This window comes from Saccostrea cucullata, unplaced genomic scaffold (genome assembly GCF_032062105.1).
Source record: "Saccostrea cucullata isolate Sc308-1 unplaced genomic scaffold, CSIRO_AGI_Scuc_v1 ctg5896, whole genome shotgun sequence".
NCBI classification, from domain to species: domain Eukaryota; kingdom Metazoa; phylum Mollusca; class Bivalvia; order Ostreida; family Ostreidae; genus Saccostrea; species Saccostrea cuccullata.
This window is the reverse complement of record NW_026929785.1, coordinates 12,386-38,486: the sequence shown is the minus strand read 5'-3', so window position 1 is coordinate 38,486 and position 26,101 is coordinate 12,386. Positions and strand designations below refer to the sequence as shown.

Below are 26,101 nucleotides of genomic sequence, written 5' to 3'. Positions count from 1 at the left end.
CTGGACCCTTCCAGCCCCTACGACCCTGCGGAAATCTGTCAAGGGGCACCCCCTTAGGCCCCCTACCCACCCCCAGTGTTAGTTTGTTTAGGAGGCCGACAATGAATAAAATATGAATGCTGGAAATATGCTCCACGCACTTGGCACCACTGGGTGGTGCCACTACAGCCCCATTCTGAAAGTGGCAAATGATAGCCCTAGGTCCCCTCTACCTTGCCCCAATAATTATTTGATGAACACTTCAAGGATAAGGCGTATAATAGCTGCCCTTTTCCCGTTTCCTAATCTACAATGATGAAAAACATCAAAGTTCAGGTTAGCTAACTGGACCCTTCCAGCCCTTACGACCCTGCGGAAATCTGTCAAGGGGTACCCCCTTAGGCCCCCTACCCACCCCCAGTGTTAGTTTGTTCAGGAGGCCGACAATGAATAAAATATGAATGCTGGAAATATGCTCCACGCACTTGGCACCACTGGGTGGTGCCACTACAGCCCCATTCTGAAAGTGGCAAATGATAGCCCTAGGTCCCCTCTACCTTGCCCCAATAATTATTTGATGAACACTTCAAGGATAAGGCGTATAATAGCTGCCCTTTTCCCGTTTCCTAGTCTACAATGATGAAAAACATCAAAGTTCAGGTTAGCTAACTGGACCCTTCCAGCCCCTACGACCCTGCGGAAATCTGTCAAGGGGTACCCCCTTAGGCCCCCTACCCACCCCCAGTGTTAGTTTGTTTAGGAGGCCGACAATGAATAAAATATGAATGCTGGAAATATGCTCCACGCACTTGGCACCACTGGGTGCTCGTTCATTAATCCAAATTCAGGAATGCATAATGATCCCCATTCTCAGACCCTGTACAAAATGCCAAATCTTAGAGTCTACAATTTTTCTAGCAACAGTCTCCTTGAAGTACCAAGTACATTAAAAACAATTCGTTATTATTACCCATCATTAGAAATTCTGGATTTATCTAATAACAATGTGGAAGAAATTTCATTTTCTGCGTTAAATTCTTCATTGAGTACCACTCCGTTGTATATCGACTTGAGAAACAATAATATCTCAAGCGTCAGTGAAAACCAAGTACAGGAGTTCGTGGAGAACGATGTTATAGTTGATCTTAGAAACAACCCCATCATGTGTGACTGTCGTGCAGTGTCTCTGGAGAAGTATCTGTTTTGGATGTCGACTACATGGCCAAAGTGGACTAAGACGGCAACAGATGTAACGTGTGGCCAGCCATCTGAACTAGCTGACAAGTTACTGAGTGGCGTGGATGACCAAATATTATGCAATAGCCAGGCTTAGGAAATTTAACATATTATAATAAATATATTGACAGATAATTAACTTTTACCTTGTATAGATACTTATACATTTATAGTCTTGTTATTTAATATAGGTATGAATCCTTTTGAATTGAAAGGAGCGAAATATAGAGATAACAACCAATAGTTATGCTCAAAGTGCTTTCAAATAATACAGATAAAGAGAAAAGCAAACAAGGTCCTCTAAAACATTTGAGGTGGGAACAGGTGTCATAGAGAAGTGAGAATCCCCTGGTAATCGGTCAGATCTGCCATTTGCTCCCTATTAGGATCGGACCCCCCCTCCCCCGAAAAAATGTGGACAACCCAGAGCATAAATAAGGGCATAACAGTCAATATGAAGAACGTTGTTTAGCATTTGGCTTTATGATAAATTATATTTGCTGTCAAGGTCATTGTATCGATTATACAATTAAAATGAAATAGAAGATAACAGACATAATTCGAGCTTAAAAGTCCATTTAACATTACAAAATAGGAGCAGAGCAAACTCGGGCATCCAAAACATCAGAGACTGGATCATGTGCCAAGGGGGAGTGAGAATCCACTGCCAACTGGTCACACCCGCCGTGTGCTCCTTGTTATGATCGGTAAATAATGGAAAAAGTCCATGGACAACTCACTGTATAAATAATGACCTAAAAATCAGTATGAAAATAGTCAGTGAGCATTGGACTTTATAATAAAAAATTGTATTTTCTGACAAGGTCATTGTATTGACTATAGAACTTACGAAATGGTGACTTTAAACGAGACTTAGATTCCTGGCTGATCAACTTGTTTTTCAACTTTTCACCTCGATTTAGAAATAGTAAATACGTAGAGCATGCTTTTCCGTATCGGTTCAGCTGAGAGATATAAAACAAGGCGCCGGTGATGATGGTATATTGCTGCATAAGTAAGGGTGTTATTTGGATCTTTTACTAGGAAAAGACATTAAGGTTATCTATCAACAAAGCTTTATGATAAACGTGATGACTTTTAACTTTTCTATTGTCAACTTCTCTTTCTCATATACAACAATACGCCTGTATCACCTGCATAAGGAGTTTATATATCTCAGTTGATTCGATACAGAAGAGCTTGTTCTACGTATGAACGATTTCTAAATAGAGGTAATGTATTGACAAACAAATTGATGAACAAGTATATCAGCAGTCTACTTTAAGACTTCATTTCGTAAGTTTAATGGTCGATACACTGACCTTGTCAGCATATACAATTTATAGATAAGTCAAATGCTGACTGACTTGTTTCACAAAAATTCTTTAAAAATGCAAAGAATTTAAAAAATACACTTAATCAATTCCGTATTTTAAGTAAAAACCATCATCGTAGAAACAATATATGTTTATCAATAGGACACGATGAATTTCGGAATCCTTTGGAAAGTTGTTTTCCCTGTTTAATTTACATTGTAAATGACGGATTTTAAAGGGGTCTTGTTCTTTTATAAGCTATGCTTTCAATAACAGCTTTTCAGAGACCATTCACTTCCAACTTGCCCTTCATTGATAAACATATAATATTTTTGCAATAATCATGATAATGATTTTCACTAAAAGTACAGAATTAAAGGTAGATAATCACTAAAATTGATAACAGTTTTTTTCTAAAAAAAAAAATTGTTTTCTAGTGATACTAGTACTTTCCATCTGTTAATCAATGATATGTTTCAAAACGTACTGTAAAAGTTTTAACTTTATGCCTCACATAGTTTTGACGCTATTGTAAAAATGATTTTTTGGACATTTTGACCTTTGGCAAAACCATTAACAAAAACTTCCTGAAACATATCTTATTTATGCAATGGTGATTTTTACTAAAAGTAAAGAATTAAGCAGGTGCGTTTTGCAAATATACAACGGTATCACTTGATAACAAATATTTTTCTCATTTTTTTTTTTAGATATTTGTTTCCTAGTGATACATTCCATCTGTTAATCAACGATATGCTTATAAACTGTAAAAGTTTTAACTTTATGCCTCACATAGTTTTGAAGCTATTGTAAAAATTAGGAAATTGTTACTTTTAACGAGACTGCTAATATTCTTATTTCATCAACTTGTTTGTAAATAATTACCTCGTTTTAAAAATTGTCTATACGTATACCATGCTCTTGTGTATCGAATCAACTGAGACACCGTATACAGGCGTTGAAGATATATTGCTGCATAAGTAAGGGAAGTTGACGATAGAAAAGTTAGTCATCACGTTTATCATAGAGCTTGGTTGTTAGATTACCATTAATGTCTTTTTCAAGTAAAATATCCAAGTACATGTGTGAAGCATATGTATCAGACTCTGTGGTATCTTTTATCTGAAACTCACCAGGATATATCGTATCGACATCAGAATGGACATTGCCATTGTTTATGCCTCACATAGTTTTTGAGGTATTGTAAAATTTTCTTCATATCTTGATCTTTGGCAAAACCGTGAAACAATCTTCCTGTAAAAAAACAATTGTATATCAAATTATATTCTTATAATTCTAGTTTTCTTTACTTCAGATGGTGAGAAAGACCACTCTAGCAGTAAATACTTTATTTTTAACATAATTGTCACTTCATAGGACTTTCGGATCCCCCCTTTTTTTAATAAACCAAATGGTTATCTATAAAGTTTGGTACAAATACATAAATTCAATTTTTTATCGACATACATTTTTAACGTTATTTTGCTTAAATGGAAGATGTCTATTAAGATATTATTGGAATGAAATGATAAAACTTCTCTTGGTCATTGTGGTAATCTTGCAAATCATCAGACATAAATTGGAATGAGGATTAGTATATAAAAGCAAATTAAACTTAAAAAGAAGTCCCTAAGATACATATATATCATTCTTTATTAAAAAGGGCCGTTTATGTATATATGTTTCGGGCTTTTGTGTGCCTTAAAAATTTTATGTTCTAAAAAGTTATGAAATTGGTTCTAAAATGAGTTGAGTAGATGAATAAGATAAATCACTCAATAATGTGGTGCAAAGGAGGACCGGTCTGTAATAATTATTATGACTTCTTTAATTTGGTGCATTGCTAAACTTTATGCAAAAAAATCCTAAAAATCACTCATTTCTGTGTTTATTTTCCTGTAGAGAATAGTGTCTGCCACCGTCGCCCACTTTAATCTTTGGATATTATGTAAATTGCTTTGAAAAATTCGCATATCTCCAAACCTTTGTGGGATATGCATGCACTATATATTTTCTAAAAGAAAATTTCATTGAAAATTGATGTCTTCTGCAACTTTGAAAGAAAATACGGCAAAATGCACATATTAATGACATATTATGGCATACTAGTATATAGAAAGTCATATTGGAAAAACGGTTTTTATGTTTTTTCTGCATGAAATTTAAATAATTCAGAGAGGATAAATTTTAGTTTTTTGAATCACATAAATTTTTAGAAAAATACAGGGCAAGATTTGTATTGAAACCATACTTTATAATCCTAGACAGATTAGAGTTTTGTAAGGTTTGATCGGGTGCAATGAAAGAGTAATCATCCCATGACAACGTGTCAACACTGACCAAGGATTCTTTGTAATGAGAGGGTTGACGGATTAATCTGTAAATAGTATAAAAATAATGTACATGTATATTAACAACATGCTTTAGAGCCAAGATTCGACCGAAACAGCATATTTGGAAAAAAGTTGCAATAAACGACATAGAATTTGTTTAATATTAGATAACTAGTTTAAAATTATTGATACCCTTTTATTTTCAACTTATCTGTGAGAAGGCTACACCAGTTTAGAAATTAACTTTATACAGAATGCTCATTTGAAAAAAAAATAAACACTACATTGAGGTGATGGTATATTTATTATATTCTAAATGAAATGTTTAAAGTTAACAGTTCGTGCTTAGAAGTTTTATTAAACTAAACAAACTGACAGCATGCAAACACGGACCTATGAAAAATCAGAGATGGAATCAGATGCCATGAAGGAGTAAGTCATACCTCTTCACAAACTGGTAATTGGACAAAGACAAAAAAATCAGTATGAAAATAATGGCCTATAATTTGTATGAAAAACACATGTTCAGTTACTGTATTAGAATTAAAGATGAATGGTGTTTGCTAACCAGCCCTTCGAATTAATTCATACAAGAAATTACCATGTAATGCTTTAATGAAATATGATTTAATAGTCTATTTAAATTTAAAGTTATTGTAAAAGAGTAATTTTATTTTCTTTAGAATATTTTTTTCCAGTTGGTTATAAGTTATCTTACTTTTCATATTAAATCCAGTTCATATTTGCATATTGAGACTGCAATAAGTTTTAGCAACATCATTCAATATGAAAAAAAATTGTTTTGATGAAATTATTTTTAATATAATAAAATTTGCTTTGATCTGAAAGGTAAACACATGAGTCAAGGTTTTGAAATTTTAGTTTATCTTGATCCAGTTTTTAGTCCGTACGATACGTACTAGTTCACTTACTGTTTGTCAGCGTCCGGTTGTCCAAAAGATGGTTTAATTAAATACAGTGTTTTCTATGTGTTAACTAATGTGTTAAATTTTACTGTCTTTTGAACAACCAGACCCTTGAGTGTAAAAAGGTAAAAAATAGCTGGAAGGCATTGAATTATCTATTTCATGCCATTTTAATTTCTTTAATGGCGACTTTGTAGTGTATCGTCTATTACAAACAGTAAACATATTTATCATGGGGCAGTTGTTGATTTTTGCATGTTGTTCACCCACCCGTCAAATCAACTGATAAATGAATGGAAAATTGAAAAAAAAAATATGTAGCATTAGAAAAGTTTCTTTAATGTCGGTAACCCGTGTGCTCGCTACGTGACCCCTTTATAAGACCTGATGTACAATGATTTCTACCCATTATTCAGTTGAAAATGCTGATACAAGTGTGTTTTGTGGTTTTAGTACTTTGGAATTCTACATTTTCTGTACACGTAAAAGAGAAAGATGAAGGTATTCTGGGGTTTTATTTTTATTACGCAGTTGCATAACATATACATTGAGAAGAATTGCACTACTTTTGTTTTGTTTTGGAAATAATTAATTGAAGAAATTAATAAAAATAAATAAATCAGAATTATCATTTACTAGATTTCATCAGAGAAGAAGTTCGAGAATTGCTGGAATTTTTAAAGGAAAGCGAACCTGAAGAAAAAGCAGCGGTATTTAATAGTTTTGTTTTAAATTTCTTGTGTTAATGGATATAATTGTATTTAAAATCTAAATGTTACCCAATTAATGTATTTGATTATTTAAAGTATTGACTCTAATTCGTTTTGTCATCATATTTAAATATCTATTAAAAGTAATGTAACTAGTTAACTGTAAATATCTCTAAATACTTGATTAACATTACATGTATTAGTTTTATTTGTAACCAATGAAGGGCATGCACGGCTTTTCTAAATTAAATTTGAATGAAAATGGAATAAGAAATAAGATTTTTGTGATGTATGATTTGACTTAATTTTGTTTTCCTTTAAAACAAAATTTATTAAAATTTCATTCATGGTCTCTTGTGCATGGGGTTGTTGCAAAGTCTTTTCCGTTACTTTTTAATGCTTATTTTTTTAATACTTCTTAGTTTTGTATTTTTCATTTTAAAATATGTGGAGATAACGAAGAGTATTCGAGCTCAAAAGCCCATTAAACAAAACAAAACAGTAGCGGAGCAAGCACTGACCTCCAGAACATCAGAGGTGGGATCAGGTGCCATGTCGATAAAGCTTTCTTTAAAAATGAACTTAATTTAATGTTGCATGCATGTGAATATAGAGAATCGACCATGAAGAAAAAGGAAGGAGACTTTTCAAAAACTACTTTGGACAGGAAGATCTTGATTTTGCCCAAAAGAGAAAAGCCAAGAAAGAAAAGGAACAAAAATCTAAAGAGAAAGATGGTCAGAAAAAGAATAACCCTCAGGAAAAACACAGCAAAATGATTGATGAAGAAGTAAGGACTCTCTCTTTTCTTTCTTTTTTCTTTTCTCTCTCTCTCTCTCTCTCTCTCTCTCTCTCTGGAAGAATGAAAAATATTTTTATAGCTTGTATTTTAACATTTGGACGAGTAAAATCTATCTAGCAATAAATGAAAACATCTCCCATTTGATTTCTTTAAAAAAAAAAATACATGTATAAAAATCTTCATTAGCATGGAATTAGGGAATTTTTTTGTACATTAAAATAATAAAATCATCAAGTATAAAATTGAAGTGTTCATTGAAGTGAATTATTAAGTCACGGTCAATCTAATTCCCCTCTAGGACGTGGACCCGGATGACGTGAAGTTAATGAAACTACTGGAAGGAATGGCGGTGGAGAAGAACGGGAGAGTCTTCAAGGTCAGATCTACCTGCCTGAAAAATTTCTCTGTAAAATAATAATGAGAATTTTTAGCCTTCGGGTATGGTGTCGACTGTTTATCAATTTTTTTAATTGAATACACATGGACTGTTTTATAAATGAAGCATATAATTGAAACCCGTAAACATAAATATCCTTGGGATTCCGTCTAGTCAAGTTTATTTGTATGAAAATAAAGCAAGTGTCAACAAATACATGAGCTGAAGAAGAATTTTTCTGAATAAAGTTTGACGATATGGACTCTATGATAGAAATATTACATTAAGCTTTATTGCGGGTGCATAAAGAGTAAACATCTTTTTCTCTTATTTATGGCACCTGATCCCACCTCTGATGATCAAACTTTTAGAGCTTCTTGTATGCTTTGCCCCAAAAATCGTATTGTTTAATTGACTTTTGAGCCTCAATACTGTTATCTTCATATATTTCATCTTTGATTAATGTATAGATTGCTTCTGGAGCATCGTCGTCGATGTGTTATATATTTTAAATAGTATAAATTAAAGAACATCGTTTGACACAATGATAATTCTTTAAAGAAACATTTGTTTTTTGACCAATAATTGCCTTCCTTTGGATAGAGGAAAACTGAAATTGTGATAAAGAACACCATGGCCTTTGATTAAATCTTTTGGTACTTTAATTCACAAGAGTTTCCTAAATTTTACTTAATCATTTTTGGTCAGGGTCCCTATTAATTATTCAGTTTTATTTTTCCGTTTAGTGTTGAAATTCTGTTGTCTATTTGTTGAATCTAAAATATAACATGTATAAATGAAAAGAAAATATTTATGTTTCTGGTTGAATGATAAAACTGTTATATTTTAAAGGCCAAAGGTTTGCATCCCGAATTATCAATGATTGCAAAAGGTCAAGGCATGGACAAGCACCCTTTAACCCCGGCACAATCTCTGATAGAGCAGATTTCTGGGGATCAGGTAACATTGTTATGATTTAAATAAATATATGTACCCATAAAGCAACCTGGTAATTTCATAATTACAATCTTTTAACTTAGTATATCTTCCTGTAAAACCTCAATGTGCAAAAACAACTTAACAGTCATTACGCAATGTTAAATTTCAATTGGATTAAAAGAAATTTATTTAAACCGTTTCATGTAAACATATAGCGGAGCGGATAGTGGGGAAAATATTTCACTTGCGGATACAAGCACCAAATTTTGCATGAAGGTTCTTTGACTATTACTGAAATAAGAAATATAGTTGGCCACTCAAGTTTTGGCCATTTTCAAGATGGCCGCCACTTATTTCAAAATGGCGCCTTTTTAAAATAATTTTTCCAAATATTTTCATCCTTCCTCGGTAATACTTTTATTTCTTCTAAAATAATAAAAGGGAACTTGGTACATGATATAATTTGAGCTCCATTCTATATATACATACACTGCGCATGCGCTTAGATACAAACAAAAGCTGTTTTAAGCACATGACTGAATTAATGTTCTGAAACGTGTGTAGCTGCAGAAAGCAATGTAAGGTAATCTGGACCTGAAGCAGTTGAAGTTATATTACACCAACATTTTAATAGTTCTTGACATGTTGCACAATTGCTGGCAAGAATGTACAGTGTGGGGCACAAAATTTACGTTTTTTTACTCAATCATAACTGGAAGGTGAGGGTATGGTTAGCCACTTGCATACTAGTAGTGACTGACCCCATGAATGACCATCATGCAATCCAGGTCTCCAAATCTGCTTTACAAGAGCAGCTCTTTAGGGAGGGGATCAAGGCAAGCGTCATTAATGCTATTCGCATTGCTGATTGTACATGATGACAACAAATTCTTCCAGTGCATTGATTAAAGGTTTGACAAGGGGTGCTTCAAAATTGGATTTGAATATTTCTTTGGCGTTCTCAAATATATTCATGACCTGTCATGCTGTCTTTTTACCTTTCCAAACAAAGGCCGACACTGTATCACTACCCGTGAATGCATGAAAGAATGGTTATGCAATTGACATGGTTCCAGTGATCTAACAACATTATAAATTGTTATTCATCTCAAATCCTTGCCCTTTCAAAATGTCATTCATTGCTGATCCACATTAAATTCATCAAAAGAGTTACACAACAACGTCTGTATCCGAACTAACCATGTAGATTGATCTGTGCTGCTACCACCAGGTGCTGCATTTTTTGCATGAAGGAACATACTGGTGTCAGCTTCTTCATGTTAGCAAAGCGGTATAAAGTTGGTATCTATAGCTTTGCTTATATTGACAGTTTTTTCCCTTTACTACAATTATAGTTGCCTCTGTAATCGTGAATATAATTCTGCCAGCTAACCCCCCTCCCCCAATTCAGTTTTGTTCTTGTCACACTGAAAGAAAGTGACTTTGGCGGTCTAGTGTTCACGGTTACTTCAAGACCCATGCCACATTTCTTTTCAGTTTCTGCCTTAAAACTATCCTTTTTCTGAACACGGAAGATAGTGTCTACCCTCATATTACCTTTTACAAGAGAATTAATGTGCCAAAGAATAATTACATTGGCATATTTGTTAAAATTTCAGGTTGTTTAGAATTGACTAATGATGCACTGTCAATTACAAAAGCTGTTTCAATGATATAACTAACAATCTTCTGTCAGTACATTATTTGGCAACTCTTTTCCTGCTTCCAAAATAGGCATCAATTGAAATTTAAAACATTATTAAAAAACATTTTGTGAAAGAGAGAGAGAGGTGTCCTGGTTTTCATGATCAGAAAGTTCTTGCACATCGCATTGCCTACTGTGACAGAAAATAAATAACAGAAAAACTGCTCATCTTCAAAATTTGCCAACTTTGACTTTGAAGAATCAAAATTTTGCTTTGGATTGAATATGCGAAATTTATCCTTCTGAACAAGTTCATAAAACCTTGATTATCACCTTCAGATACTCTTAAAAGGAATACCTAATATTGTTCTTTCCCAATGTATCCTTTTTTTAATATTTCATCCAGCAGTTTCATCAGTTTCGACAACAACTATAAAATCCTGCACTATCAGTTTCGACAACAACTATAAAGATCAAGCAACTCTTCCTCAAACGTTTTTCCCATTTCCAAAATTATACATGTAGGTATAGCCCGATTTACTTTTGAAAAAAAAACTTTCTTGAGCAGCATGACTTTCTTCGTGATATTTTTCTTCTTCTCTTGAACATTTCAACATGTTCATGTGAACTCCTTTGTAAGTTTGCTGATTCCTGGACCAGCTACCACCTTTAATGCAGCTGGATCTTCCGCTAACCATCACCGGATCTTCTGTTACATGTAACCAACACTTTTTTACAAATAGCATTGTTATGCTCATGGGCTTGACCAATGGCAAAGTTTGAAAACTATTATTTTTTCTAAGTAAATTCCTTTTTTAATTTATCACTAAACATATGTCCGGGTGTTTTGACATTGCACCCAAAGGTGAAATGGTACCCATCGAACATATTTGATGTGACCAACGGGAATTACTAGCATTCTTTGTAAAGCCTAACATCTGATTCTCTGCAAGACCTTACAAAGTAAAGACAACGAGTTCCAACAAAATTCTTTACCAAAATTTAAATTGTGAAATCTTTTTTTTAGTTTTGACCTCCAAGAAAAATAAATCATCTATTTCAATTTCATCACAATTATTGAGTTCCTTTTTATCAAGTCATACAGACAGCATGCAGTAATTTGATTATCCTATCTTATTTAAGCAAGGTTTAAAAAAAAATGCTAGGAAAGACTCAGCAGTTCCAGAATATGCAACTTCTGCTTGAATCAATGCAGTCATCCAGCCGCTTCCTTTCAACAAATCACCAAGCAGTTTTTAAGCTGCCATTTCAATATGGAATCCATTGAACGTATTGACAACATATCTATCTTCACCATAAATTTCCAGTCATTCTCTTCGTATCTGTTGGTTACAAGCGGCTTTTTTAGCCATCACAGGCGTTTGTCTTGAAAGGATGGTGCTGACTTCACAATCCATGGCATTCTTCATTGTGGATAGCGAATGGTTACCTGTTGTTTTATGTCATAAATACAACATTGATTCATTTCCTTTTTTTAACGTTCCTTAAAGGATTATTTCACTCAATAAAATTAAAGGTTGTTTGAAAGAATATTTCACTCAGTGCTATTTTATGTTCTCCAAAGGATTATTTCATTTATTGAGATTTTACGTGCGTTGGATGAGTGTTTCACTCTATGATATTTTATGTTTCTTGAGGAATTATTTTACTTATTGAGGGCTTTCAAATACAAAATTTTACTTGGTATTCAGGCCCAAGATAGTGAGGGAACGCCTGCAAGGCTTTTTGTAAAATATCTGTTACATTTTTTTTTATAAAATGGCTTCTTGCTACTGTGAAAATATCGTTAATATCTACAGTAGGGAACGATATTTTGTGTTATAAGAAGATCATTTTGTCTTTATATTTATAGCATTTAAGCTGGAATATGATTTTTATAGTCTTTTTAAATTTTTTAGATATATTTAAGCGGCCAAAGTGTAATCGATTTGGTTGTAAGAGAATGTATGTGAGGCCAAACTGCCTGAAAATGTCGCCATTTTGTTTTAGTGGCGGCCATCTTGAAAATGGCGGAAATCGCGGTGGCCAACGATGTTTTTAGATTTAGTAGTATCAGATAGACATTTGTACCAAATGTCATGCTTGTATCCACAAGTGAACTATTTTGCTGATATTTTGATCTAAGCCGCTACACTAATACGAGGGGTTATCAAAAAGTTCGTGGACTGAGGCTATAAAATTAATACTATGTTGTCTGAGCTTACAAAATTAATAAGGAAGATAAACAACAAAAAATAAAGAAATGTTGAAAGTTTTAGCTTGATACGTTCATTATTTCCCAAATTATTATAAAATAAAGACGACATTATATAATCACCCGGCGCCGGCGACGTCCGACAACGTCATTATACAATTATTGACTTTTGATGAGGTCTACTCGTGACTATACAGACCTGGTCAGGTATTGGTTGACCGAGGCGAAGGCCGAGGTTAACCAATACCTGATTAGGTCTGTATAGTCACGAGTAGACCGAATTCAAAAGTCAATAACCGTTTTATTAAATGATGAGGAATTTTACGACACTGCTGACTCTTTCATTCTATGTAAAGTGTAATTACACTCTTTACATGTTGATATACTTCAACAGCTAAACAAATATTAGTTAAAAAGTTAAAAACAATATTAATAAACAATAAATACTCAACCATTTACTTTCAAAAGTTCGTAATCTCCTTGGTAATGGCGTCTAGCATGTTTACACTCACACCGACACATGCTTTGAAACACGCAATCTGATTGGTCGAAAAAGCTGTAAGCAAATCTATGGTTGGTCGAGAGGGAAAACCCGAATAAACCTCCCAGAACGTCATTTGAGGTGAACTCACTCTGAGGTACACACCAGTAAATGGCGTCTAGACCAATCAGAGAGCACCAAAATTCCTTATCATTTAATAATATTTTTTAATGTCCGCTTCTTCTACCTCGTACACTTATTTTGATAAAATCCCCAAAGCTGAGTAAGGACTTCAACCCGTCTTGTTTTTAAGACTTAACAATATCATGAACAGCAGCTTTCAGTGCATATGTTATTGCAAATATACATTGGGAGGATCCTCGCTTGGTTGTGCCAGCATATATTGTTTTTTGGAGTTCAATATAACTATAAAACACATGATCAACGTCATTATTTGACTTGATAGATTTTTAAAACCTTGACTACAAATCGACATTAACTTTGCATCCGTTTTCTCTTTGAATCTATTTTGTTAATAAAAAAAAAAAACAAGTAATCTGGATCCATTTTTTTCTCCGTAGCCATTTAAAAATTTCTTAGGTGTATACCTGTTTTTCCAGGGGCAAAACTTTACAGAATGTTGAAAAATGAAACTCCACCCCCTTTTGACGGCATTTTCAATAATGCAATATTTGTTTGGTTAAACCATGTAAAATTTACAATAAAATTTCATAGAACTTCCACAATGAGGTAAAAATTTCATATTTTAGGGAACAATAGTGTCCCAACACATAACTGAATTAGCGGAATTTTTGGATGCCAAATGTTCATATCAAAATACTTTACGTGTATTTTAGTTACAGGTCGAAAAAACGTCGTTTTCGAGGTTGTGCCGCCATGACATACCATTGCTTAAAAAACTTAACTAATTTATTTAAAAATAAAATTAATGATTTGTGGTTTATTCTATAGGTAGAAATGATGATGATACTGAATATTTTAAAATTCATTGATGTATCTAAAGAGGTTTAAATTTTATGGTGCTAGTCCATGAACTTTTTTATAGTCCCTCGTAGTTGATATTTTTGCCAATTAATATTTGCTTCAGGTACGCAGAAAAAAGAGAAGTTTTTGGAGAGCAGCTTGGAAGTGGCCGAAAAATATCGTCCCCTTTGACATAGACAATAATACCATAGGTAAGCACATAGTATCTGATATTAAATGCAGTATGACATATCATGCATTTTATTGTCTTTCAGGTAACATTTTAAAATATTTGTTGAAAGGTTTTTTTTTAATTTGCCACCACTTTTCAAACCATGGCTGCATCAGACAAAATATTTTGATGAAAACTTTTATAAATAACTTTTGTCACAGTCTGATTAAAATTTGAACTTCCACTATCTCCCACGCAACCATTAAAATTAAAATAAAGGAGGTAGTGGAAGGTTTAAATTTATTTTAATCAGACTGATTTAGTCACGAACATTTTCTGCAGTTGGATAAGTACCCTGTTATAAAAAGTTAACATTCCTGTGGGATGATGAAAAAACCTACTAGTATGCATCACAATATAACCATGTCTTGGAGATATCGCAGTAAAACGATACTTTTCTCAATTATATTGAATCTTTTTTAATATAAAGAGCTATTAACAGCGGTAGTTGCCAAATTTTCAACACTATATTATATTATACATAACGCACTTGTTTGAACAGTTTTTCATAGAAAACTCTATGTTTTTTTTCTAGTAAGTGAAAGAAGCTATGCTATCTTTAACAAAGCAGCTGAGCTTTTCAACAATCTAACCTGTCTAAAGTGGCTACCTTATACACCAGAACTAGCGGAACAAGTGGGCCACAATAATTATGTACAGTTTCGAGACTCGGAGTAAGTATAAAGGGTTAAAATGTACTTAACAAGAATTTTTTTTTTATATATTTTGATTAAACGCTATCTTTAACCTTTGATGACCTATCTTTGTATGATTGCATTTATATATCAGGAAAAATACCAAATTCTAATTTTCTTAATTAAAAAATCTTTTTTCATAAATGATTCTGATGTATTTCTGTACCAGTTAGTAATGATGGGGACAAATATTATGAAACACTCTATAGTCTAGTAGCTTGAAAATTTTAACGGTAACATCGTTATAGACAAGAATTTAGATTACAAAGCATTCAGATTTGACAGATTCTATTGTATAAACACTCGAACATGTGCCTTTTTGTAGTGGTTGTTGGTCATATGTTGGATACATAGGAAGAAGTCCACAGGTCATTGGAATGTCACAGAGGGGATGTATGAGCGTAAGTTCTGAGAAGAGGAAATGTTTTTATACTATAGAAATAATTTTTCGAACATTTATTAATGAAAACTATCTTTTAAAAAAACCATACATGAAACCCAAAATATGTTTGACGAATGACTTGTGATGTCAGAATTTTTTTTTTAAATGTGTAGGTTGGTATAGCAGTGCATGAGATGCTTCACGCCGTGGGTTTGATGCATGAGCAGTCACGTACTGACCGTGACGACTATATCCGCATGATTAAAGAAAATCTCAAGGAAAATTTTTACAATGGTAACATGGCAAAAACCAGCACTTTTGACCGCAATGCCTATGACTACGAGAGCATTATGCAGTATGGGTTATGGGTAAATATCAACATAATGTTCACGAACCATAAAACATGTACATTTAATTACTAGCAAAATTGAGTGCAGATTAACTCCTTATTATAATTCATCATTTTAATTTCAAAGTAGTTCTCACTCCAAAAATGTATTATAAGAATAACCCATAATATTTTTTTGTAATACATTAAGCTTCCTAGTTAATAGTAGTAATGTTGATATGATATTTTGTATATCAACCGTTTCATTGTAAAGAAGATGGGCGCATTTTGCATGTGATCTGCAGGAATCATTTGTACGAAACATTTATGGTTTAAATGTCCATGATTTGGTTGGCTGAACGTAGCTGGTCAGATTTTACAAACACAGCCAAAGGATTTTTCTTTCTTTAAGTTTGGAATACCATGTCAGATTGTAATACTTATGCCCGTTATTCTTAGGAAATACAATAGCAAAGGAATGCTTCACAAAAAAAAAATAATAAAAAAACACCTATTAAATAAAAGGCACATGATAAGTGTACATGTACATCAAAGTGTAAGTAGAATAGAAGATTGAAATTGATTTCGCCCTCGGTGCAACTGAAACAAAATTTTTCTAATTCAAAATTTGAATAAATCATTACATTGATTGTAGCTGACAAAAGAATTGATAGTTTGCATTAAAAAAAATAACACCCCATGCGAGGTCCGAACCAAAAACTTTTCATTTCTGGTGCATTGAACTGGAAGCCCATCTTACTATTAAAACTATCACGGCTAAACATAATGAGTTTGTTATAAAAGGACAAAGAAGCACCTCATTCACACTATTGGAGTTTTTGGAAAAAAAAATCATTTTTTATGGTCTCTGGGTCTTCTCACCATTTTTTACAAATGTATGTTCGTTTCTTTAAATTCAAATACACACAAATAACGTTTCAAAATCATGGAGAGAAGACCCAGAGATAGAAAATTTTTAGATAAACGTGTTTAAAAATGTAACAATTTGTACTAAATGTCTGATCAAGCCAATTTTGAAGTTATTTTTAAGCAAATCAAAACTCTCTATCGGGAAATTATTTTCCTTTCCAATTTCACAGGAACCCGATAAATAAAAAAAAAATGTTAAAATTTCATATGACATGTCGATAAAATTTTCACTTTTCAAGTACGCCAAGATTCTTGCCGAATGCCAAACAAATATTATATATTCACAACTACATGTACGACGACTTACTTATATACTGTATCTCATGTACTTGAAAAAGTAATGCCAATTTTTACCAAATAAATATAGCCATTTGATGGATAACCGGGCTATCAAAATACTTATTGCATTAAAATAAATATATTTACATGTATTATTAACAAAATAAATGCCCATTTCAGTCCTTTTCGGTCACTGGAGGTCAAACAATGGAATTTCTGGACAGAGATCTGGAGTTTTTAGCGGGGACTGGGGCCGGGGTCGGTCTTGATTTCTATGATGTCAAGGATATAACTGCGAATTACCTATGTGCAGGTGAGTGTCTGTTGGTTTATATAATGCTTAAAATATAAACTGAAAGCTGTTTTAACGATAAAACTTTTCCACCTCTGTATAAAAACACTCACTTACCCGCAAACATTCGCTGAAAATGTGCGCATACTTGCTGAAATGCAGAAAAAAAAGAACGATGGATAGTCTGTTTCATTAAAATGAAAATGAATGTGGTTCTTAAAAGCTACGGTATTACAAAAAACCAAATACTTTAAGGATCAACCAAACAGATTCATGACGAACATACATAGATACGGACAGACAGACAGATGGAATTGTAGCCTTGCTTTTGTTTGACTGATAATGGAAGAATACCGGTAATACATACCAAAAGTTAACCAACATATTGTCGGCAAAAATAAAATTCGCGAAATTTATGTCTCAGAAAAAAATAAAGATGTGAGAGAGAAGACGTTGCAAATACACGTGACCACAGTGTGTAAAATCAAGAAGAAATCGGTGTCTAGACAATACCTGAAAAATCTTCATTCAAATTCATGATGTAGAAATGTCATTATGTACGCTTCAGAAATTCAAATGTAATAGTTGTTTTCATCTGTAGAAGAATGTGTGAACCCGCCAAAATGTGAGAATGGAGGATTTGACAACCACAACTGTGTCTGTTACTGTCCAAAAGGCTACCAAGGTGACACGTGCGGAAGTGTGATCACGGATGATGGTAATTAAGAACTTAATTAGCGATTGAAGCATCAAAGTGTTATTAATCAAATGAATATTGATATTTTTGAAGAATAAACTAAAAAAAATGGTTTTTTGGTTCTTTTTGATACAGAGGTATAACTCTTAAAGTAAAGTCATCTTGTATATTTTTTTTTCAAATGCTTAACTTTTCTTTTATACAGTAATATTGTCTTTCCCGGGAATATCTATAGTTATCTATAAGATAAAACAATAAATTTAATTTTTGTCAGTGAAGTATTTTGAAAAAATTGACCAATTGAATATTTTCTAAGACTGCGGTGGAATGATAGAAGTTCCTCTGGGTAAAGATGTATTTGTGACGTCACCAGGGTACCCCGTGTCTTATCCAATCGGAAAATTATGCAGATGGGGCGTAAAGGTTTGAATGGGACGACCCCTCATGTCTTTTAGAGAAAAAAAATCTTTCATTTCAAGTAGCCAAATTAGTATAAAATAATTGTTTTTGAAGCAATTACTATTAAATTTTATCTTTTAAAAAATGTCAGGCCCCCGAGGGATGGTATGTTCGGATGACAGTAGAAGAACTCCACCTGGCGGACAACAATTTAAACAGATGCTACCATTGGCTAGAAATCCAATATAACCTACCAGGGCAGACGGGAATCAAGTCAGTATTTCAGCCAAGACGTTAATGACAACATTACAACCAAACTTTATGATAAATTTGATGTCTTCTACTTTTCAACTTCCCTTACTTATGTAGCAATAGACCCTTCTCAACTTTCTATGGCGTTTATGTCTCTCTTGATTTGATCCGTAAGTGTCTTGTTCTACGTATGAACAATTTCTAAAGAAGAGGCAAGTTATTGTCAAACACGTTTATGAAACAAGTATTTCAACAGTCTCCTTTCTCGTTCTTGGTCAATACGATGGCCCTATCAGAAAATACAACCTATCATAGAGTCAAATGCTGAATGATGTTTGTCATACAAAGTGTAAATCCATTATTTACACACTTCCCAATCAAGACAAAGAGCACTCACGGATGTGACCGATCGGTAGGAAATGTTCACTCCTCTATGTCACCTGATGCCTCTAATGTTTTAAAGGTTCGTGATTTCCGTTTTTTATTGTTTGAATGTACTAAAGTGCGTGATAAATTGTTCGTTATCTCCATATACTTTAAATATTAATTTTATTTAATTTCGATCAGTTTGATTAAGATCCAAGGTGTTGCATTTATGACAAATTTTAATCTAACTAAAAATTTCCACAATTAAACATGATGAAATTTTACTAAAGAAATATTTATATATCCGTAAGATGTAATCGTTGCATCATTTACATGCATTGTAAAGTTTTGTTTAAGTTTTGTTTTTAAATCTGTATTTCAACTGAACCACTTTTTTAACTTTATTAAATTACGAGGGCCGTTCAAAAATTACGCAGACTTGTTGCACAGAAAAAATATTTGACGACATAATCGGGCAAGATGTCACACATAATATAAAAGAATCTTTACTTATATGGTCTTTAAAATTTCATATCAAAATGTTGTAAAATGGTATCAATTTTGAGCGATTTTTCAGGACATATCATTAAGTCACGGAGCAGCAAAATCTTCGACGTCACAGGCATTATAAAATATATTTTCTCAACATTTCCCAAGAGTACCTGTGCAGTTTAAGTTACCTTATCTACTCAACATCCAAACACCTTTTCTTGTCAAGCATAAAATCTTTTAAACAAATAAATAATATTCTTTTTTTGTTTTAAAACCAAAAACTGCAGGTATTTATGAGATAAAGTGTGATATTGGTGACTCTTGAGCATCATGTTCCTTACAGTCCGGATAAAGTTTTCGTCGATTATCTTCTTCCAGTATAGCCTTTTACAGAGGTCTAACGGTCTAAAATTTCAATTTGCTATTTGTGGACGAATGTCACGAATACCCTAGTTTACTACATGTTATAGTATGCATATTTTGGATCTATACTGGCGGTATTTCGAGCATTACACATAATTTAACAAAAGTGTGGTGCGCCGTCAATTCAGGAGACGTCATTTTCACAGTCGATTTCACGGGAATCGCATCAGAGAAAAATCATTATATTTCTGTTAGTACTTCAAATAACACGTCAGAAATCTAAATACATAATAATAGAACAATTTAAAGATACACTTGAAAAATTGTCGAAAAATACCGCGAATTATAGAAAATTAATTATTAAATTTTGGATTCCGCATGCTTTTGCTTCAATTTTTTTGTCGTGCTCCGTACCTCTCCATTAGCGATATCAACATACCGATAATTTTTGTAGAATTGTTTTAAAATACAGAAATTTGGTCAAAATTTATTGGAATCTTTAAGAAATATATTTGTGTTAAATTTCATAACTATATGACGTCTGTAAGAGTAAATAATAGCACAGTCCGCGTAATTTTTGAACGACCCTCGTACTTTCACATTTTTTTTCGGCTTTTCGATTCTTGTATTTAGAGCATGTTCTTTAAACGTGAAATGAATTCACGTTTTAAACTTTTGAGCTTCTGCTAATTTTATGTTATATTAAAAGCAAATGAGGATATATATTTAACTCACCACTAAGTTTTGGATTTACTTATCGCTATTTGAAAGATTATATTTATGCAAAGTTTAATGTATATATATTCCTGTTTAACTAATATAATAAGGTTTTGTTTTAATTAGAATGATAAAAATAATATGTTTGACATTTCTGTGCTGAAAATAACCTATACACCTTTCTGTTCTTACTTCTTGAACAGTTGAAGTTATCTCTAATTCACAATTTTGGACATTTCACTATACTTTCTAGATAGATCAGGAGTTTTATTATGTTTATATTCAACTAGACTAAAATGAGTTTTTATGCTATACTGTAAAAACCTAATTATAACCTTCAATAATTTTACATACAAGTAATTTATTTAAGGTCTGGTAGGTATATATCTTTTCGACAACTCAGGCTTCTGTTTTACTGCTCTGTTGATTAGTAACAAGTGAGCTTGCTCTTCTGTTCAGACTTACTTATTTCTGGTACCTGTTTTGTTACTCTGATGATTTACCAGTGAGCACTGCTTTTCTATTCAGACGCTGTGGAGACATTATAGGGGATCAGTGGACTGGATCCAAAGACAGCCCTAACTTTATGACGATTACATTTGACAGTAAATTTGTACAGGACAGACAAGTGGAGAAGGGCTTCAAACTCAGGTTTAATGCTGTTGGAAGAGGTATGACTGAATTTATGATAACAATGGAAGAAGAATTGGCATTTTTGTGTAATAGACATATTAAATGAAAAAATATTTTTACAGCATTTTGTTTGGGGTATCTTCACAACCACTTTTATTGTTTATTATTGTGAGAATAATTCCAACAAATTATATCATGTTCAGGGTATCAATGCATAAGATTCTCCTTTCATACTTCGTTTCATAAACTTGATCTCTTTGGTCTAAATTATCCTTAGGACGGGAGCGCTTTTTATACTTTTTTCACTCCAAATATGTCATCGGAAGATTTCTTGATCCTTGTTTTACTCTTTTATAAAAAGCTTTAGAAGTGAAACTAGAGTATTTCTGGTGAAGTATTTATTAGGTAAGTAAAAGATGGTTTTCCTGATTTTTTAGGATGCAAGGATAACCCATGTGTATATGGCACTTGTCATGAAAGCAAGATGGATTGTCAGTTTACGTGCTCCTGTTATTCCGGTTTTGAGGGAAAGTTGTGTGACAAAATGTCAAGTAAGTTCGTAGAAATCATCTCCATGTGTGAATCTCATACAATTAGCTACTCAAATACATATATATATTTACATCAAACCATCTTCACCGAAACATTTCATCTTTAACGATCTAATTAATCCTACAATGAATAATTCGAGCAGGTGATGCCACATTTGAATGTACCTTTGAAAAGATGAAGTGTTTCTTGGAAAACACTAAAGAAGGCGACGACTTTGACTGGGCTGTTAACTCAGTATGTAAAGTCTTAACTTAACCATGTGTCCTTATTGTTAAATATAAAAAATCATATTCATTTTTGTTATTAATTATCTTTGAATTCAATAAATTTAAAACCATACCAGGGTCCCAGTAGTTCACAAGGCACAGGACCTGACAGAGCACACAAAGGAAATCGGTACATTTTTACAGAAATGTCAGATCCTCGAGTTAACGGAGAGAAGGCATGGCTGGTATCTAGCTTGGACCTACCAGGTATTTATAGAATCTGTTTATGTGTATACATGTATATATGTAAGAGTTTCAATATGGGTGGAAAAATCCTGGAAGGGACTTATCAAAAACAGACAAAGAAAAACACACATGTACACACACATTTGTACTTTTAAAGAGGTTGGGGGGAAACGTAAATTCCGCTATAACAGTGGAATTTCACTATAATAGCGGAATTACGCTATATTTCCCGCCGTGGATACCCTCAATTTCACCCGATACCATGCAAGGCGTTTGAACCGCACGTCATGGTGGGTATAACAATGAACAAAAACTGTCATGCTTGCATGTTTTGAATTTAAATAAATTTTCTACCGTTGCGTTTGAAAATGCGAGCACTCTTTTTTTAACGGAAGTTGCATTTTGAACATAGTAACGGTAACCGATGATTGCGGGGATATATAAGCCTGTTTGAATCTCACTTGTTGCTCTTTAATATGCACAAATTAATGTTTGTTACAATTGTCAACTTAAACTGGAAAAGGTTAATTGAATTAAACAAGAAAAAAGATTATTTCTGTCTGCATGGTTACGGGTATGGAGGCTCGTTAAGGTAATCGGAAAGACCCATTATTATCGACCGCTGCTGCAGCCGATCTTTTTGTACATGGTTGTTAAATAGTGAACATGGGAAATGAAAAGTTATTTTTGTAAAAGTTCAGTATAATACCCCAGTAATTCTTCATTGATAACATGTACAAAATCATCAGTAAAATTTAAAATATCATTGTTATAATGTTTCAATTTCATTGTCATTTCTCATCAAGTTATTTGATAATTTTTGACTATATACTCGTAAAAAGAGTTTACACAAGGTATTACATATGTATAAAAGGAAATTTTGATTTTCCGGTCGCATCATAATGACGTGGTGCATAAAGTGCATGGTTAATAAAAAATCAAAAACTCTTCAACTCGTAAAAATTGTTTTGAATATGTTTTAGCTGCAAATGCTGCCAATGATACAAGAGTAATTTCGTTTCCACATTTTGCACAGTGCCTTGCAGCATAGTCTATTTTGCAGAAAACATAAGAATTATCACGTGCATGATCAAGATCCAGGGTGCACGTGGTTCGGTCATTTTTATTTCAGACTGTCTTCGAAGCAATATAAATAATTTTTTTTAAATAAGTACGGATATACATATTTTAATGCATTTGCTCATCAGATTTATATATTCATCAATGTAATAAAGTCCATAGGAGTCTGAATCAAATTGAAAGGGGGGCTAATTGAAAGGGGGTCTAAACCAACAAAAAAGATAAACCCCAATTTTCAATACAAAGAAAATGTCTATCCTTGCAAGAAAGTGTGTGTGTGTGTGGGTGGGGGGGGGGGGGGGGGGGGGCTAGACGCCCCTAGCACCCTCCGGTTCTGACGCCTATGAAGTCAATGATAAAAGAATTGATTGTAAATGAAAATATACGCTTCTCAAGATTCTACTTCAGCTTTGAATATCTTGCACTTCCATTGCATGGATATGCTTTCAGAATTGTGAAAGTACTTTTTCAAATGCCAAACTGTTTGCAGCTAATTTGACGCTTTACGTAAAAAAATTGTGGAAAATATGAATTGATTCGAAGATATTTTAGACACTTCTTATGCTGAGCAGTGATGGTTTGTTATTTGAAGTTTCCTTGTAATTTAAACAATAATACAATGGCATAAATCTCAAAGTCTGAAAAATATATACTTTTAGTGTTAATTTTTGCTATATACTTTCATTTCATATGAATATAATTAGATATGAATAGTTTTTAAATAACAAGAAAAAAAACTATTATAGCTATTTCTCCAAGATTTTAAAGTTAAATCATCCTTGCCTAAGTGCATAACCATAAAATGTTAAATAAGATACATTTGTACGGAGTTAAAAAGATTGTTGAATCATAATTATTTGAACATGTGTTAAAATAAGGTTACAGACACTCTTGTTAAATATTACCGACACCGAAATAAATTGAGACTTTTTTTCTGAAATAAACAATTAACCAGCCGATATTGAAAATTGAATATATTTTCTGAGATCGTTTATATATGTAATTTTTGGATTATTTATAATAAATTGATTTTGTTAAGAGAAAAAATATCGAGTTTATCAATACACTCTTTTTCATGTTTGCTATAATTGGTCTTTCCGTTTACCATAACGGGGTTCCATACCCGTAACCATGCAGACAGAAATAATCTTTTTCTTGTTTAATTCAATTAACCTTTTCCAGTTTAAGTTGACAATTGTAACAAACATTAATTTGTGCACATTAATGAGCAATAAGTAAGATTCAAACAGGCTTATATATCCCCTCAATCATCGGTTGCTATGTTAAAAATGCAACTTCCGTTAAAAAAAGAGTGCTCGCATTTTCAAACGCAACGGTAGAAAATTTATTAAGATTCAAAACATGCAAGCATTAGAGTTTTTGTTCATTGTAATACCCATCATGACGTGCTGTTCAAACGCCTTGCATGGTATCGGGTGAAATTGAGGGTATCCACCGCGGTAAATATAGCGTAATTTCACTATAATAGTGAAATACCACTATTATAGCGGAATTTACGTTTCCCCCCAACCTGTTAAATATGCATTGTACATGTTCCATTCAGTAGGTTAGAATACATTTCACTAATAAAATTGTTATTAGACTAAGTATATTATACTCAACTGTTTTCCGATTTCTGATTCTTTTTTTAGCTTCAGAGAGATGCCTTTCGTTCTACTACTACATGTTTGGTCACACAGTTGATTCACTTAGAGTCTTGATATCCGGGGAAAACAGGTCTCAAAGCGCCATCTGGTCTGAAACAGGAAACCAGGGCAGCAAGTGGAAATTCGCTCGTGTCAATATTGAGCAAATAGAAAAACTGAAGGTAATACTGGTCGACTAAAAATTATCAGAAAAAAAGCACATTGTTCTGATAATCTATTATCAAATAATTAACTTCAATAATTGTTTTTAGTTTTGCGTGTTTATACAGCTTCAAAAAAGGCAGTGAAATATATATTAAGGATATAAGAAGAATGAAAATTTCAGTTCTTTAAAAAAATCTTAATTCGAAAAAAATGATACTTTATTGGGTTATTTCTGATCAACAATTTTACAGATCATGATTCATATTTAGACTTTCGATAAATTAGATCGTGTTTGAAGCTGTTCGTGGTGAAGATTGGAGTAGTGATATTGCCTTAGATGACGTAGTTCTTTCTGTTGGAGCATGCGCAAACGGTTTGTATTTTATTGTCATAAACATCAATAAAATTTTTAAAAACAGAATTTTTCAAAAATGACTGAATACATGTATTCATGTAAACATAAGACCAAGTTATATACAAATCAAGGGTTGAAGTCATTTTGCAAATCTTAGTGCTAGTATATGGTTTATTTGGTCAATATTTTTTTTTATATATATCTTTTTATCTGTCTATAGCTGCCTATTGATTCAACACGCAAGAACATGCTTTACATATACGAACAGTTTCTAAAACGAAGTTACTGACAAATAAGTGTATGATACAAGAATATCAACAGTTTCCTTTGAATCATCATTACTATGGTCGATACAATGACCTTGTTAGCAAATACAATATATTGTTAAGTCGAAAGTTGACTGAAAATTTTCATACTTATATAAAGGTCAAGCTTTTCACACAGAATCATTATCCAATCATGACAATTACATGTATAAGGAACACACTCGGATGTGACGGTTCCACAGTAGATAATTATTCTTTTATTGCACTTGATCCAACCTCTAATGTTTTAGAGGTCTATGTTTGCTCTTTGTTTTAATTTGTATTGTTTCAAAGAATTTTTAAACTTGATTATACTGTTTGTTATCTTCGTATTTTTTCTATCTGTTCATCGCTTACTGGTTCCATCTACTTTTTTTTCTTCTTATGTGATTCCCTTTTTTGAATCTTCATAATACTGTTTTAAATAATGAACATAAAAATTAAAGTGTAAAATTCTTTACATGCAGATTAGTATTTTGTTTTCTACGTCACTTCACCAGAATGATTGTATATATAAATAGATAAATAAATAAAATGAATCTACAAA

General features: G+C 32.8%; 1 protein-coding gene across 1 annotated transcript in view; it reads left to right on the top strand.

Annotated features, from left to right (window-relative positions):
• Positions 1 to 6,148: 6,148 nt before the first annotated feature.
• The window catches only part of LOC134282190 (uncharacterized), a 31,086-nt gene continuing 11,133 nt past the window's right edge, over positions 6,149 to 26,101 (top strand). Inside the window, exons 1-19 of the mRNA XM_062764627.1 lie at positions 6,149 to 6,291; positions 6,430 to 6,500; positions 7,114 to 7,290; positions 7,601 to 7,678; positions 8,531 to 8,638; positions 14,067 to 14,154; positions 14,710 to 14,848; positions 15,195 to 15,270; positions 15,425 to 15,619; positions 16,969 to 17,101; positions 17,682 to 17,798; positions 18,094 to 18,200; positions 18,328 to 18,449; positions 20,895 to 21,037; positions 21,437 to 21,550; positions 21,694 to 21,785; positions 21,895 to 22,024; positions 24,736 to 24,911; positions 25,180 to 25,267. Coding sequence (XP_062620611.1) covers positions 6,213 to 6,291; positions 6,430 to 6,500; positions 7,114 to 7,290; positions 7,601 to 7,678; positions 8,531 to 8,638; positions 14,067 to 14,154; positions 14,710 to 14,848; positions 15,195 to 15,270; positions 15,425 to 15,619; positions 16,969 to 17,101; positions 17,682 to 17,798; positions 18,094 to 18,200; positions 18,328 to 18,449; positions 20,895 to 21,037; positions 21,437 to 21,550; positions 21,694 to 21,785; positions 21,895 to 22,024; positions 24,736 to 24,911; positions 25,180 to 25,267 — 2,233 coding nt within the window. The 5' untranslated portion in view covers positions 6,149 to 6,212. The remainder of the gene's footprint in view (positions 6,292 to 6,429; positions 6,501 to 7,113; positions 7,291 to 7,600; positions 7,679 to 8,530; positions 8,639 to 14,066; positions 14,155 to 14,709; positions 14,849 to 15,194; positions 15,271 to 15,424; positions 15,620 to 16,968; positions 17,102 to 17,681; positions 17,799 to 18,093; positions 18,201 to 18,327; positions 18,450 to 20,894; positions 21,038 to 21,436; positions 21,551 to 21,693; positions 21,786 to 21,894; positions 22,025 to 24,735; positions 24,912 to 25,179; positions 25,268 to 26,101) is intronic.